General features: G+C 43.8%; 1 protein-coding gene across 4 annotated transcripts in view; it reads left to right on the top strand.

The window, feature by feature from the left end:
- LOC138761972 (rab-like protein 6) overlaps nt 1–14858 on the top strand; it is a 155632-nt gene that overhangs the window by 105889 nt on the left and 34885 nt on the right. For all 4 annotated transcript variants that reach the window (XM_069935040.1, XM_069935024.1, XM_069935014.1 and 1 more), the window contains exon 8: nt 8831–8934. In XM_069935040.1, the coding sequence (XP_069791141.1) occupies nt 8831–8934 (104 nt within the window). The remainder of the gene's footprint in view (nt 1–8830; nt 8935–14858) is intronic.

Genomic DNA, 14858 nt, shown 5'->3' with positions numbered 1-14858 from the left:
CATAATGGCCCTCGCCGTCCTTGGCAACTTTCCCATTGTGGAAAGCCGATGGGGTCATCATGGTGGGTCTGGGACCAAGAGGTTATCAGCCGGGCTTTCAAGGTCTCTGGGAGCGGAAGAGGGAAGAACGTACATAAGTGGAATCAGCCTCCTCAAAGACATCATCGTCAAGCCACACATCCCTATCTCCCAAACGTGTATCCCCCGTGCATGAGGATCACCCTGATTTTCACGAGATCGATCTCCCTGCCGCAGTGATGGACCACCTAAACCTTCTGACTTTGACAAGGTAGCAGGCAGCTTCAGTGTACCTAGCCTCAAGCTTTGGTCTTAAAGGTAATTGGTTACTGTTCAGGATAAAGGTAATTGGTTACTGTTCAGGATAAAGGTAATTGGTTACTGTTCAGGAAGGTTCTTGTTGGTTTCAGAGAAATTTGTTGCTTGTTGGTCACACACAAACTGATTCCCTCCAATCAGCCACTTCATTGTCTTGCTGAAGAAACTTGCCCCATCAAGGTTTTCCAAATTTTAACTTCTTTTTCTGCAGGTCACCATAGAGTTCCTTTTATTTCCCATATTTCAGGAGAAACACTCTAGCCAGCCATTACCTATTTTATGGACCACAAGAGTTTTCAACAGGCTGAACTCGGAACTTACAACCTGTCTTCAAAATGGGGTTTCAACAAGCTGCCAGCTTGCCTTGCCATGACTGCAGAAACCCTTCTCTCTCTTAGAGAAAGCCTGGTCTCCTCTCTCTCTCGGGGGTTGTGGCTCAGTACTACTTCTGCCAAACAATACTACGGTCTCGCTCTAAGTGTAATGCAAAGACCCCCTCCTCTATTGAGAGCTGGTGCACCAGTGCCTCTGTTGTGAAGACATTCTGCTCAGCAGAGATAGGGTAGTACCTCCTGGTGAAATGCAGACCCTTCTCCCTGCCCAGGGAATTCTCGGCCACGCTGATTGCTGCAGTCTACATTCTACCTTTGGCTAATGAGGGTGAAGCCATGAAGGAACTTTATGGTGCTATCTGCGAAGCTCAGACTTCCCACCCTAACAGTGCCTTAATTGTTGCTGGCAACTTCAATCACGCCAACCTGAAAATGACCTTACCTCGGTTTCAACAGCTTGTGGACTTCGCCACCAGAGTGAGCACCCTGGACTGGGTGTACACAAACGTCCCTGGTGCATACAGGGCTGCACTTTGCCCCCCACCTTGGATACTCAGATCACGTATTTGTCCTGCTAACCCTGGCATACAGACTGCTATGTCAATTCGCAGGGAGATCAGGATGTGGGTGTTGGGAGTGGTGCCATTGCAGCGCTGCAAGACTGCTTTGAGACCACAGACTGGAGCTGTTTTTGGGAGGGTAGCCATGTAAGTATAGAGGAGTACATGAGTTCAGTGACTAGCCATATCAGCAATGCATTTGAGGGAGTCACCAAGATCAAATACTTCACAACCAGGGCTAACCAGGTCCAGGCCCTTCTCAGAACTCATGATGCTGCCTTCAGAAGATGGGATAGGCTGGCACTAAAATTAGTCAGGGCTGAACTCTCCCATGAAATCCGGAAGGCAAAGCAAGGGTATGCACAGAAAATCCACAGACAGCTGAGCGACACTGGTGACATGAGGCGCATATGGCAAGAGATCAAGACTATAAAAGATCAAAGTCAACCTTGTGTATTAAGGACAATGATATTTCCCTTAAAGATAGACTGAACATCTATGCACAATTTGACGATGGGGCCAAAGAAAGCTCCGTGTCCCTTTGAGGAACTGGCCCTCTACATAGCGGCAGCGAGGTGAGGAGAACCCTATCCTAAGTGGATCCACACAAGGCAGTTGGGTACTGAAGGACTGTGCAGGCCAATTGATGGAGATCTTCTTGGACATCTTCAACATTTCACTGAAGCAGTCCATAGTTCACACTCAAGACACCCAACATCCAAAACGGTAACAATAACAGGCCTGTGGCACTAATCTCCACCAGTATGAAATGCTTCAAGCATCTGGTGACGGAATGCATCATTGCACACCTCCCTTGAGATAGAGGATCCATTTCAGTTCACCTATAGAAGAAACTATTCCACAGATGATGTTATAGTCTTGTCATTTCATTCCATCCTGACCCACCTGGAGAACGACACCATGTACACCAAGCTGTTTTTCACCTGTTGTTCATTGACTTCAGCTTAGCATTTAATACGATCATTCTCCAGAGGTTGGTAAAGAAGTTGTTGCTGGGACTCACCACCCCTCTCTGTAACTGAAAGACTACAGTCTGTTCGGGTCAATAGCAGAATATTGAGCACCATCATGCTGAGCTCTGGCACAGCTCAGGCTGTGTGCTCACCCTGCTCCTGTTCACGGTATTGATCCATGACTGCATCGCCAAATCCAGCTCTAACAGTGTCATCAAGTTTGGAGATGATACAACATTAGTTGGCCACATCACCAACAACGATGAGTCATGCTACAGAGAAGAGGTGGAAAATCTCGTGAAATCGTGCAAGAGTAACAATCTGAGTCTCAACGTGGACAAAATGAAGGAGATGATCGTTGACTTCAGGAGGACCAGGAACGACCACTCTCCATTACACATCAACAACTCTGTAGTAGAGAGAGTGGAGAGCACCAGGTTACTTGGAGTTCAATTAAGTCATGACCCGTCGTGCACACTCAATATCTCCTCACTTGTTAGGAAGACGCAATAATGACTGCAGTTCCTGAAAAGACTGAAGTGGGCAAGGCTACCAGCCACCATTATGTCAACCTTCTATAGGAGCTCTATTGAGAGTGTCCTGGCCGGTTGCATCATAGTGTTGGACGGTTGCTGCAAAGAAATGAGTTGGGGTCAATCCACAGGATCATAAAAGTAACAGAGGATCGCTGGAGTCTTCCTCTCTCTCCCCGCCCCCCCCCCCCCCCCCTATTGACATGATATACTGGGATTGTTATCTGAAAAGGAAGCGCAAAATCATTGAAGACCCCTTCCACCCTGCACACACCATCTTTCAGCTGCGTCTGTCAGGAAAGAGAGACACAGGAGGATCAGAGGGAGCACCACCAGGCTGAGGATCAGCTTCTTCCCACGGACAGTGTTTTTTTTTTTGTCTGTAAGTGTACTATATCTGGTTGTGTATTTGGATGTTTTTGCACCAAGGACCACAGAATGCTGTTTCATTGGGTTGTACTTGTACAATCAGATGCCAATAAGCTTGACTAGTGCACACTTTACCAATGACTCCTCCAGTGATGTCCACAGTTAAATGACCTGGCATAGAGCAGTGTTCGAAGTCAGGACCAAGGAGCAAAGAGCAAGAGTATTGGAGTTTATACTATTCTGAGCTGGATATCTGGTCAATGATGACACTGAATCATTTAAATGAACCAGCGATAAGATGTGCACTCACGAGTAGTAGGTGTCCAACCTTGATTGGCAGGTGATGTGACTTCTGACAGCTTCAGACGGAGGATCCATATATATCCACCCAAGTTTAGGATCAAACCTGAGTCTCTGTCAGTAAGTGCTTTCTAATTGCAGCACCCGGGTAGCCCTCCTGGGATCCAAGTGGGATTATTGGGTAGTGGGTACAGGATGCACCTTTCAAATCGCAAACAAACCTACCTGTTAAATCGGCAACTAAACGAGTTAAGGGGGATTCCTGCCCCCACGTTGGCATGGTGAGTGACGCGAAACACACACACGGGAACTATATGCCATTCTCACCCCTGCCCCACTGGCCATCAGCTGCCCCCTCAGTGTCTGAGTGGTTCCAGCAGCATGGGGGATTATGGGTAAGGAAGACAGCCATTGCTCCCATATTGAGCCGTCACTGTGAATCATCATGGCAGCAATCTCTCCTCCCCCCCCACCCCCAGCACAGCAGCGACCTATTACCTCCCTCTCCCCCACCCACCTCATGGCAGCAACTTCTTCTCCACCACGGAAGTGACCTCTCTTCCCCACCCCTCACCACTGCAGTGATCTCTCTCCACCCTCCCCCCACACCCCAGATTGCAGCCCCGCCCCCCCAACTCTCCCCCTAATTGCAGCAGCAGCACCTCAGGTAAGTGGTGACGTCACTAGAGTAACTGGGTCGGCCATTTCACCTTTTCAAATTGCCGGACCAGGACTCCTGGGTAAGTTTTACTGGATTCCTTGACCACCTTGTTATGTAGCTGGTCACTAACCATGCAAATTGTCCAGTCAACTCCATTTTATGTGGCAGTTTGAAAGGACCTAGTGTGAGTCAGAAACTATAATTAGAATGTATTGATCATGAACATGTCACAAAATTCATTGTCTTGCAGCAGCGTCACAGGTGAAAAAATTGCTATAAATGACATTTTAAAAAAATAAATAGTGGAAAAGAAGAGAAAAAGTGAGGTCATGTCTGTGGTTCAATGTCTGATCAGAAATCTGATGACAGAGAGGAAGAAGCTGTTTTCTTGAGACACTGCCTCTTGGAGGGAAGACATTGCAGTGAAGACTAATGCCCATGATGGCATTTGGCTGAGTTTACAACCCTCTGTAGCCTCCTGTCCTATCCATTGGCACCTCCATACCAGACTGTGATGCAACCAATCAGAATGCTCTTCATGGTACACCTGTAGAAATTTGCACATCTTTCACCAATTCATGTGATGTAATACCACATGTTCTGTTTTATTACATGATAATAAAATAATCTTGGATCATTTATTTGTTCAGGTCTTTGATGAGACAACTGGCATGTTGTGCCCAGTTGTCATCTCATCTAAGAAAGAAAACACTTTCATCAAAAATTCACCAGAATGTAAACCTGCCATCACAAGAACCAAATTGAATAGAGATTTCATACAGCAAGCCTATATTCTTTAGCCTAAACTAGGAGATTTGACAGACTAGATCCAGGGAAGATGTTTCCCCTGACTGAGGAGTCTTAAGATCAGGGTCATAGAACAAGTAGTAGTCCAATTCTGATCCCTGATGTTCCTGTGTGGAGTTTGCATGTTTTCCTCATGTCTGGTTTCTCCCCACCCTGTGCCCTAGCTGTAAATTCTCCCTAGTATGTAGGTGAGTGATAGAATGTTGGGGAGGTGGGATAATATGGGATTAATATAGAATAGAGTTAATGGTCAGCATGGACTCATTGGGTCAAAAGGTCTGTTTCTAGGATCTCTAGGATTGAATTGAGATGAAATGTCAAGATGGTTGAATCGTTGGAATTCTCTGCACTGGGTAGCTGCGGAGTCTCAATCACTGAATTCAGTAAGATTGATGGATTTCTGGGTGGTAAGAGAATCAATGGCAACAGATAATGGAAGGTAAACAAACTACAATAAAGATAAAAGTTCCATTATTGTCACATAATACTACAATTAGAATGTAATGTGAAATTCTTTGACTTTGTCTACTGTAAGGAAGACAGAGGGTCGCCTCTTGGTCAAGTACCCCTCACAGAAATGAGACGCCAGTGAGGAACAAACTTGTGACCCCTGGTTTACAAGACCAGTGCTCTAACCACTGAGCTATCAGAGCCTCTCTGATACAGAGAGAACAAAAAGAAAATCAATAAAGTGCACAAGTAAGAGTCCTTAAATGAGTCTCTAATTGAGTTTATAATTGAGGAGTCTGATGGTTGAGGGGTAGCAGCTGTTCCTGAACCTGGTGGTACGAGTCTTATAGAACCTACACCTTTTTCCTGATGGCAGCAGCGAGAACAGAGCTTGTACTGGGTGGTGAGTTTCTTTGATGACACTCTGACAGCAGTGTTCCCTGTAGATGTACTCAATAGTGGGGAGGGTTTTGCTTGTGATGTCCTGGGCTGTGTCCACTACCGTTTAGAGGGCTTAGCGCTCAGGGATTTTGGTGTTCCCATACCAGACCTTGATGCATCTTGTCAGCACATTTTCCACCACACCTCTGTAGAAGTTTACCAGGGTTTCTGGTGTCATGCCAAACCTCCGCAAACTTCTGAGGAAGTAGAGGCACTGACGTGCTTTCTTCACAATGCCATTGGTGTTTGGGTCCAGGAAAGATCCTCCGAGATGGTGACTCCCAAGAACCAAAATTTGCTCACCCTCTCCACCTCTGATCCCCCAATGATCACTGGATTGTACACCTCTGCCTTTCACCACTTTAGCTGGCAGCTTGTTCCACACTCCCACCACTGTCTGTGTGTAATTCCCCCTAAACTTAATCCCAGCCCTCTGGGCTAACCTCAGTGGAAAAGGCCTACTTCCTATTTGCTCTCGCTATGCCCCTTATTTTAAAAAAATCATTATGTAATGTTGGAATTTTGTCAACAAACGGAAGACTTGGGGAGAAAAAGAGCAGGAGAGAGAGAATGTGGGGAACTGCAGACTGAGTATCTTGGCAACTGTAAACTCTTCAAGGCTTTGAGAGCAGTGTATATAGATAATCAGGAGTAGGCATTCTGATGGGTGGGTGAGAAATATTATTGCTGGCAATATTACACTGATGTAAAATATATCATGCGGAAGATGCAGCAGGTGCAAAAATCTATTGAAAGGATAAACAGGTGAGGAAGCAGGTGCAAGATAGAGCATAATGTGAGATAAAGTGCTTGGTTTTAGGAGGGGAATAAAAATAGTTCAAAGACAGCTTTGTACATGATACAGTTGGGAAGGCAAATGTTGTGGACAGAGCTCGGGTGTAAGTCATTGCTGCTGTTGTATGAAGTATGAAATAAGGCCACACCCAGTATATAATGTGCAGTTTTGTTCGTTGAAGGCTTGCTTTTACCCTTGAAGGTGCTGGAGGGCATATTTCTGGAATTACAACATTGTTCTTTGAGGAGTCATTGAGGAGGATGATTCCACCCTAACTGGAGAGATTATCTCATTGAAACAAAGATATTTCAAGTGAATTAACAGGATAGATTCTGAGAAAATAAAATTGCACCTGTCTCATAGTCATTCAGCATGGAAACCGTCTCAGTGGCCACCATATCTGCATCATTCTACAAGCGCACATTTGTACTTGCGATACATTAATCCTGTTATTCTCTGCCGATTCCCATCAACTCCCCTGCCTGATCCACATTCACCTGCTCACAAGCACCAATGTGCCTTAACTACCTGCATGTCTTTGGGATCTGGAAGGAAACTAGAGCAACTAATGGAAACCATGTGGTGTTAGGTCTGCTTTGTTCAAGAATGAGTGAGTCAGACACCAGACTGAGTCGAAATCAAGGTTCTTTATTACCGGATTGTAACACTTACAACTAACAGTGTTAGTTGGAGAAGGCGCATTCTCCTGATATCAGCAAGTGGTGTTTTTTTTTATACCTCAGGACACATACTTAGTAAATTATCATACCATTACACTGTCCAATGAATAAGCTGTTGCTACCCTTCACTGTTAGTCTGCTGCTCATCAGCTTGTTAGTGCCAAGCTTATCTTGAGTGTACAAGGTCACATCTGCATTCTGTTACTCCTTAGTACTGGGTGACTCCTTCTCCGGTCCCATCTCATGATGTTTTTACCTTACAATGGTCATGGGGAAAATGTAATCTCCAGACAGACAGATGGTTCGCATTAGCAGTTAGTGCGATGCTTTTATATCACCAGCAACCTGAATTCAAATCCAGCGTTTGTATGTTCTCCCAAGGTGTGCGTAAGTCTTCCATGGATGCTCCAATTTCCACTCCGAACTAAACAGGGTTGTAGATTAACTTGGGTGCAATTAGGCGGAACTGGTTTAAATGGCAGGAATCGGTTTTACCGCTGTAATAAAATTGAAAATCAGGATCAAACTCGGGTGTCTGGAACTGTGAAGCAGCAGCTCTGTGCTGCCCTTAAAATACTCTTCTAACTCGAGAGCACATAGCAAGGCAGGGTAAACAAAAAAAGACTAATCATTTCAAAGGTTTTTTTTTCTCTCAGATTGCACCCCTTCTGATGTTTCTAAGTGAGAGACCTGTAGATGTGCAGCTGATAAGTACATTCAAGACTGGTGGATTTGAGCTTCAGGGGAATCAAAAAATTTCAGGGTGGACAGGAAAATGGGCAAGATGGTCATGATTTTGCACGATCGTGATCAACGCAGGCTCCAATAAGTGCATGCCTAACTCCATCTTGTGACGTGCCAGTCTTTGTGCGACTGTCTCCTGAACTTTAGGTCAGGTTCTCCATATCCCACCTAGATTAAATGATGCACATTGGGTAAGTGGATGCTGCATGAATGCAAATGAGAGAACTTCTCGCTACCTTAAACCAGGTCCCTCTCTAATGTAGCGGTACGAAGACACATTTTATCTGTTTTTAAATGGTTGAAGGGTTCAAGGCTGTTTTTATTATTAATGAAGAATTTGGACAGATGCATTACAATGTATTTATTGGGTTCAAAAAAATGGTGGTGACAGAGATTGAATCTGGATGACCGGCTGTCCACACTCTAGTTAGTCCCCCATAGAAGACAAGAGTGAGAGAGTGGGGAATGTTTGAGAACAATGAAATTGTTCATTGGATGCGGGGAAGGGGAAATGTGCATGTGATGGAGGACTCAGAACTTTGTAGAACAGGAGAAAAAAGGTCATGGGGACAATGCCATAGTTCCAGTATGACAGAAATAAGGCTGCGGAAAAAAAAGTTTGAAGAGGAATACAGAAAATGCTTTAAAAACTCAATCAGTTCACACCTGAGGAAAGACAAACCCTAATATTTCAGATTTAAGACCCTTCTTCAATTAATGATGTTTAATTTTTGTATTGATCTACAATGATGAATTTTGTAGCATTCAATGATATGTCTTGGTTCTATTGTACAGATGAGTGGACATCTTGTTTCCTGGATCTTGACTGGGTCTTTTCTTCCTTCAGAGAGAGACGTTGCTGAGGCAGTTGGAGACCAACCAATTGGATATTGATGCCACACTGGAAGAACTCTCTGTGCAGCACGAAACGGAAGACCAGAACTATGAGCTGTAGGTATAAGGTCAGCTTTCCTTCTGTCAGCAGTTGGTGGATGTTCCACTCTTAATTAATTTTGGAGGATTGAGACCATAAGGCATAGGAGCAGAAATAGACTATTCAGCCCATCGAGTCTGCCCCACCATTCACTCATGAGCTGAATCATTTTTCTACTCAGCCCTGCTGCCCGGCCTTCTCCCCATAACCTTTGATGCCCTGGCTAATCAAGAACCTATTAATCTCGGCATGGTTAGCGCAATGCTGTAACAGCGCCAGCGATTGGGACCAGGGTTTAAATCCCATGCTGTCTGTAAGTAGTTTGTACATTCTTCCCATGTCTGTGTGGGTTTCCTCCAGGAGTTGCAGTTTCCTCCCATCGTTTAAAACGTACTGGGGGATGTTGGTCAATTGGGTGTAATTGGCGGCACAGATTCATAGGCCGAAATGGACTGTTCTGTGCTGTATGAGTACATTTAAATTTTTTTTAAGTAAATTTAAAGTTTAAATAAATGTAAATTTAAATGCACCCAATAACCTGGTCTCCTCAACTGCCTGTGGCAACAAATTTCAAAGATTTGCCACCCACTGGCTAAAGCAATTCCTAATCATCTCTGTTCTAAATGGAAGCCCTTCAATCCTGAAGTTGGGCCATTCTTGTCCTAGACTCTCCCACCATGGGAAATAACATTTCTACATCTATTCTATTCATGCCTTTCAACATTCGAAAAGTTTCAATGAGATCTCCCCTCATTCTCCTAAATTTCAACAAGCACAGGTGAAGAGGTATCAACAGTTCCTTGTACTCCTTTCATTACTGGAATCATCCTTGTGAACCTCCTCAGAAACCTCTCCAATGTCAGCTCATCCTTTCTTAAATGAGGGGTCCAAATCTGCTGACAATATTCCAAGTGAGGTCTCACCAATGCCTTATAAAGCCACAATATCACATCCCAACTCTTGTATTCTATTCCTCTTGAAATGAATGCCAGCATTGCATTTCCCTTCTTCACAACTGACTTAACATGCAAGTTTACCTTTAGGCTATCCTGCATTTGGGTATTTTCAATTTCGTCTCTACTTAGAACATCGTCTGCCCATTCATTTTTTTCTACCAAAATGACTGTACACTTTCCAACATTGCATTTAATTTGCTAATTCTCCTAATCTATCTTAAGTCCTTCTGCAGCCTCTATTTCCTCAACACTACCTGCTCCTCCACCTAGCTTTGCAATCATGTGCACACATGGCCACAAAGCCAGTTAGTTCATGATTCAAACCATTAATATGCAACATAAAAATAAGCGGGCCCAACACCGACCCCTGTGGAACACCGCCTGCAACTAGCAGCCAACCAGAATATGATCCTTGTATTCCAACTCTTTGCTTCTTGCCAATCACCAATTCTTTACCCATGCTAGTATGTTTCTGTATGCTCTTATCTTGTTAAGTAGCCTCGTGTGGCACCTTGTCAATGTAGTATTTTACTGGGATATATCGCCAGCACCTCACCCTTACTGCGGCGTGACAGGGATAAATCACCCAGCAACCCGTCCCCACTACTGTGTGACAGGGGTAAATCATCCTCCAACCCATCCCCACTAATGAGTGATGGGAATAAATTGCCTTGCAGCCCATCCCCACTTCAGTAACAGGGGAAAATCATCCAACTATCCAACTTTACTCCACTGTGACAGGTATATAAGCAACACCTCCAATACTGTGATTGGGTTGTATAGCCCAAAATGCTTCCTCCCTACACCATGTATGGGGTGTATCACCAACATCATACCTTTCCTACTCTGTGATGGGTGTATCACCACCACTGCACCCTCACTTCACAGAGACTGGATTAAATCACCCAACAACCTATTCTCTGTATGCAATGACTGGGGTACATCATCTGATATTTTCCCAAGATGTACATTGAAAGTGAAATATCATCAGTCTGTCTAGTGACGATGAAGAATGGTCCTGTGGTATCCTTGTAAATCAGGGTTGACCTGGATCGGAAGCTTTTGAGATCTCTCAGGAAGAAGATGGAGATGATCTGATGAGCTGTGGCAGTCTGTAGGATATGGTGAATGGAGTTTATTGGCCAAAAGATACTGTAACTGGCAGTCATTGTGTTTGGTAACACTCTCTAGTCCTTGGATGAGAGCCACGACTGATTACAGATCAGTTATCTCCTGTAAAAGAAGACTTGTGTCCCTGATATTGAATCTGCAGCCTTGGCCTCTAATTTATTTATTTTAAGCTCTCGTAACACTTGATGAGTGATTGTGCAGAGATCAGTTTTCCTTTCTCCAGCCACCTTGTTGCAACAGAGACATCTCACTACTCAGCGCAAGCTGATGGCAGCTTGTAGTGTATCCGTTTTTTTAAAAACTATACCAAACCTCCCTCCACCTTTCTCCCCCCCCCCAACAATTTGTTCATATCATTTTGTAAAGAGCTGAGTAAGCAGGCAGACCCAGATTTTAATGAGGAATTTGGAGTGGCTGGAAAGGCAAACCACCTCACGTGTTGTGAACTCTGCCACATCATCATCAGGCCAGGTGGGTGGACTGGTCAGATGCCTGTTCATTGTTTCAACAAACCGCTTGGATCATTGAATGTTTCTGCAAAGGCAACAAGCTGAGAACTGGATTTCTGATTTCCCTTTTTCTGTTCGACATATATGAGGGGTCAAGTTAAGAAGTGTGTCTGCTGTGTGACATGATATGTAATGGAAACCCAGGTAATAATTTGTGACTCTAAGGGCAAAGATCAAAGGCTCACAATAGATATTCCATATTGTGTTTAGTTCCAGTTGCTTTATTATGGGAAGGCTGTAGAAATTTTGGAAAGGGTGCAGAGGAAGTTACCTGGATGTCTTATGAAACAAGATTGAAAGAGTTGCGGCTTTTTCCTTTGGAGCGTTAAAGGATGAAAGGTGACTGAATTGAGGGGGATAAAAAGGGTGAACAGCCAACTTCTTTTACATGAGATAATAATAGCAAATACCAGAGGACACCTGTTTAGAGTGAGCGGAGGAAGGTTTAGGAGAGAGAGAGAGACTTCGGAAGAAACTTTTTTTACACCATGCTATGCTGGATGTGGTGGTGGAGAGTGGAACAAAAGGGACATTCAAATGACTCTTAAATAGGCACAGATAAAAGCACAGAGAATTTGAAGGGTTGAGCGTTTTAAATTTCTGGTTCCTCTCCTACAACTTATCTTGACTTGGAATCAATTGGCATGAAATGAAAGTATTCCGAGGTTTATTTGTTAAAGGTTTGAAAGTGATTTGTGATTGTGTTCAACTCTGTTTTAGATTGTGCAGGGAGGCACAGTTTTGTATAAGTGAAGGAATGAGAAGACTTGGAGTAAATGTTGGGGGGGAGTGTGTGGAAATGGAAAGAACTCCAAATTATGGCTCTGGCATTTGTAGTAATTTACAGCAAATTCTGGTTAATTTGATAGTGAACAAATGCATTGGATCTTGTTCATCCACAGGTGTTTAAGGGGAATGATGAACCTGACAGCAGTTGTACATGAAAGTGAGACCCATCAGTATTCAAATTTGACCAAAGGTCAGCTTTTTCATAAGGTTAAATCCTTGGGCAGCTGCTGGGTGACTGAGAGTGAGGAGTGAAGCTCTGCATGAAGCAGGAGTAGAAAATGGGATTTGTCAATGTTGGACTGACATCAAAACCTGCTGGAGGAACCAGACGAACAGCATTAATTGTCAATATTTTGGGCCAAATCCCTTCATCAAGACTGAAAGTGCAGAGGGGAAAGTGGCAGTATAATATGGACGGGATGGGGATTGAAATAATGTGGGGTGAGATGTACCTTGTAGTTACTCTCTCAGGTTTTGATGCCTGTGTCTTATTGTGGTAACAGAATCACTGAAGGAACTGTAAGTCTGAAACACAGAGAATAAATTGATATTAATTTTATTTTGAAATTTCAGTTGTTTAAAAGCACACTATTGTGTGAGAAACAACACTTCTAATTTTGTGCACATTATCACAAGCAGCAAATGTTGAGGACCCTCTCAGTCATTTTGGTGATGTGTGCAAAAGGAAAAGTATGCAACACAGTAACATCCAAAGATGTGTCTCAGTAACATTATTAAGCAATGTTTGGCCAAGTTATTGGGACCAATGGATTGATCAAAGACATGGTTTGAAAGAGGCTGAGGATGTTGGGGAAGGAATCCTTGAGTTCCAGACCTCGTTCGTGAAGCAATGTCTGCAGGTGATTAGATGTATAGGGCCTTGGTGAGACCTCACCTAGAGTATTGTGTTCAGTTTCGGTCTCCTTATCTGAGGAAGGATATCGTTGCCATGGAGAGAGTGCAGAAAAGGTTTACCAGATTGATACCAGGGATGGCGGGATTTGCATATGAAGAAAGGCAAGAACGACTGGGCTTGGACTCGCTGGAGTTTAGACGATTAAGAGGAGATTTAATAGAAATGTTCAAAATTCTTAAGGGATTTGTCAGGCTAGATGCAGGAAGATTGTTCCCAATGTTGAGCAAGTCTAGAACCATGGGTCACAATTTAAGGATAAAGGGGAAGTCCTTTAGGACTGAGATGAGGAAGAATTTCTTCACTCAGAGGGTGATGGATTTATGGAATTCTCTGCCACAGGAAGTGATTGCGGCCGGTTCCATAGCTATATTTAAGAGAGAGTTAGATTTAGTACTTGTGACTAGGGGGATCAGGGGGTATGGAGAGAGAGCTGGAACAGGGTACTGAGTGGATGATCAGCCATGATCAAAATGAATGGCGGTGTAGGCTTGAAGGGCCAAATGGCCTACTCCTGCACCTATTTTCTATGTTTCTATGGCTGAAAGAAGGGGAAGCAGAGGGCAGATTTGAGGAACAGTGGAATCTTGTGAAGAGCTCATTAAGGTCAGAAAAGAGTTTTAAAAACAAGGGTGAGAATGTTAAAATTGAAGGATTGCTAGTCTGAAAACCATCATGGATTGTTCAATAAAAGGAGCAACACTTCAGGTTGGGTTGTAGGCAGCAGCAACAATATGATAAATTCATTTGAACCCTCACCAGTCTCTTGAGTGTCGACATGATGTCAGTTTGAACTTTCATTTATGATTAAGTAACACTCCTTTCTTTCTGAAGTGTCAGCCTGTATTGTGTTTTCATCTGGACAAGGAGTTGAGAATGTCAAGCCAAGACTGATAATAATCAACTTGTGGCATTCAGCACAGAGAACTGTCCATTTGCTTCAGCCCAAATGGAGTACCACCGATTACTTTGGAAAGGGAATAACCAACAGAAACATCTATAGGCAAGACGATCATGCTATAAAACCAGAGTTGGAATGTTGAGTACAGTTCTGGTTGCCTCATTACTGGGTGAATGAGGAAGCTTCGGCAGGGTTAACAGAGCTGGAGCTTTTCTCTGTGGAGCGAAGAAGGGTGAGAGGAGACTTTATAGAGGTCTATAAGATTATGAGAGGCATAGATAGGGTGGACAGCCAACATCTTTTCCTGGGAAAAGAGTAGCAAACACGAGAGGACATCTGTGCAAGGTGAGAGGAGAAAAGTTTAGGGAAGATGTCAGGGGCATTTTTTTTTAAACCTGGAGAGTAGTGGGTGCCTAGAATGCATTGCCAGGGGTTGTGATGGAGGTTGGTAGAACAGGGATATTTAAAAGACTCTTCAACAGGTACGTGGATGCAAGAAAAATAGAGGGTTATGGGTGTGAGGCAGGGAAAGTTTGTTTGGTGATAGGTTTGTATTTGGAGGCACAACATCGTGGAATGAAAGACCTGCACTGAGCTGTAGTGCTCTATGTTCTGCAACATTACTAATCACCGTGTTAATCTCCACCCTAACTGCACTTTCCATAATCCCTATACCTCTATTTCCTGCAGGCCAAACATCTGTCAGTCTTAGCCTTGAATATATTACAGTATATATAGTGGC

Source organism: Narcine bancroftii, chromosome 1 (genome assembly GCF_036971445.1).
Source record: "Narcine bancroftii isolate sNarBan1 chromosome 1, sNarBan1.hap1, whole genome shotgun sequence".
In the NCBI taxonomy this organism is placed as follows: Eukaryota; Metazoa; Chordata; class Chondrichthyes; order Torpediniformes; family Narcinidae; genus Narcine; species Narcine bancroftii.
Note: the sequence above shows the minus strand (reverse complement) of the source record. Positions and strands in the feature narration are given on the sequence as shown.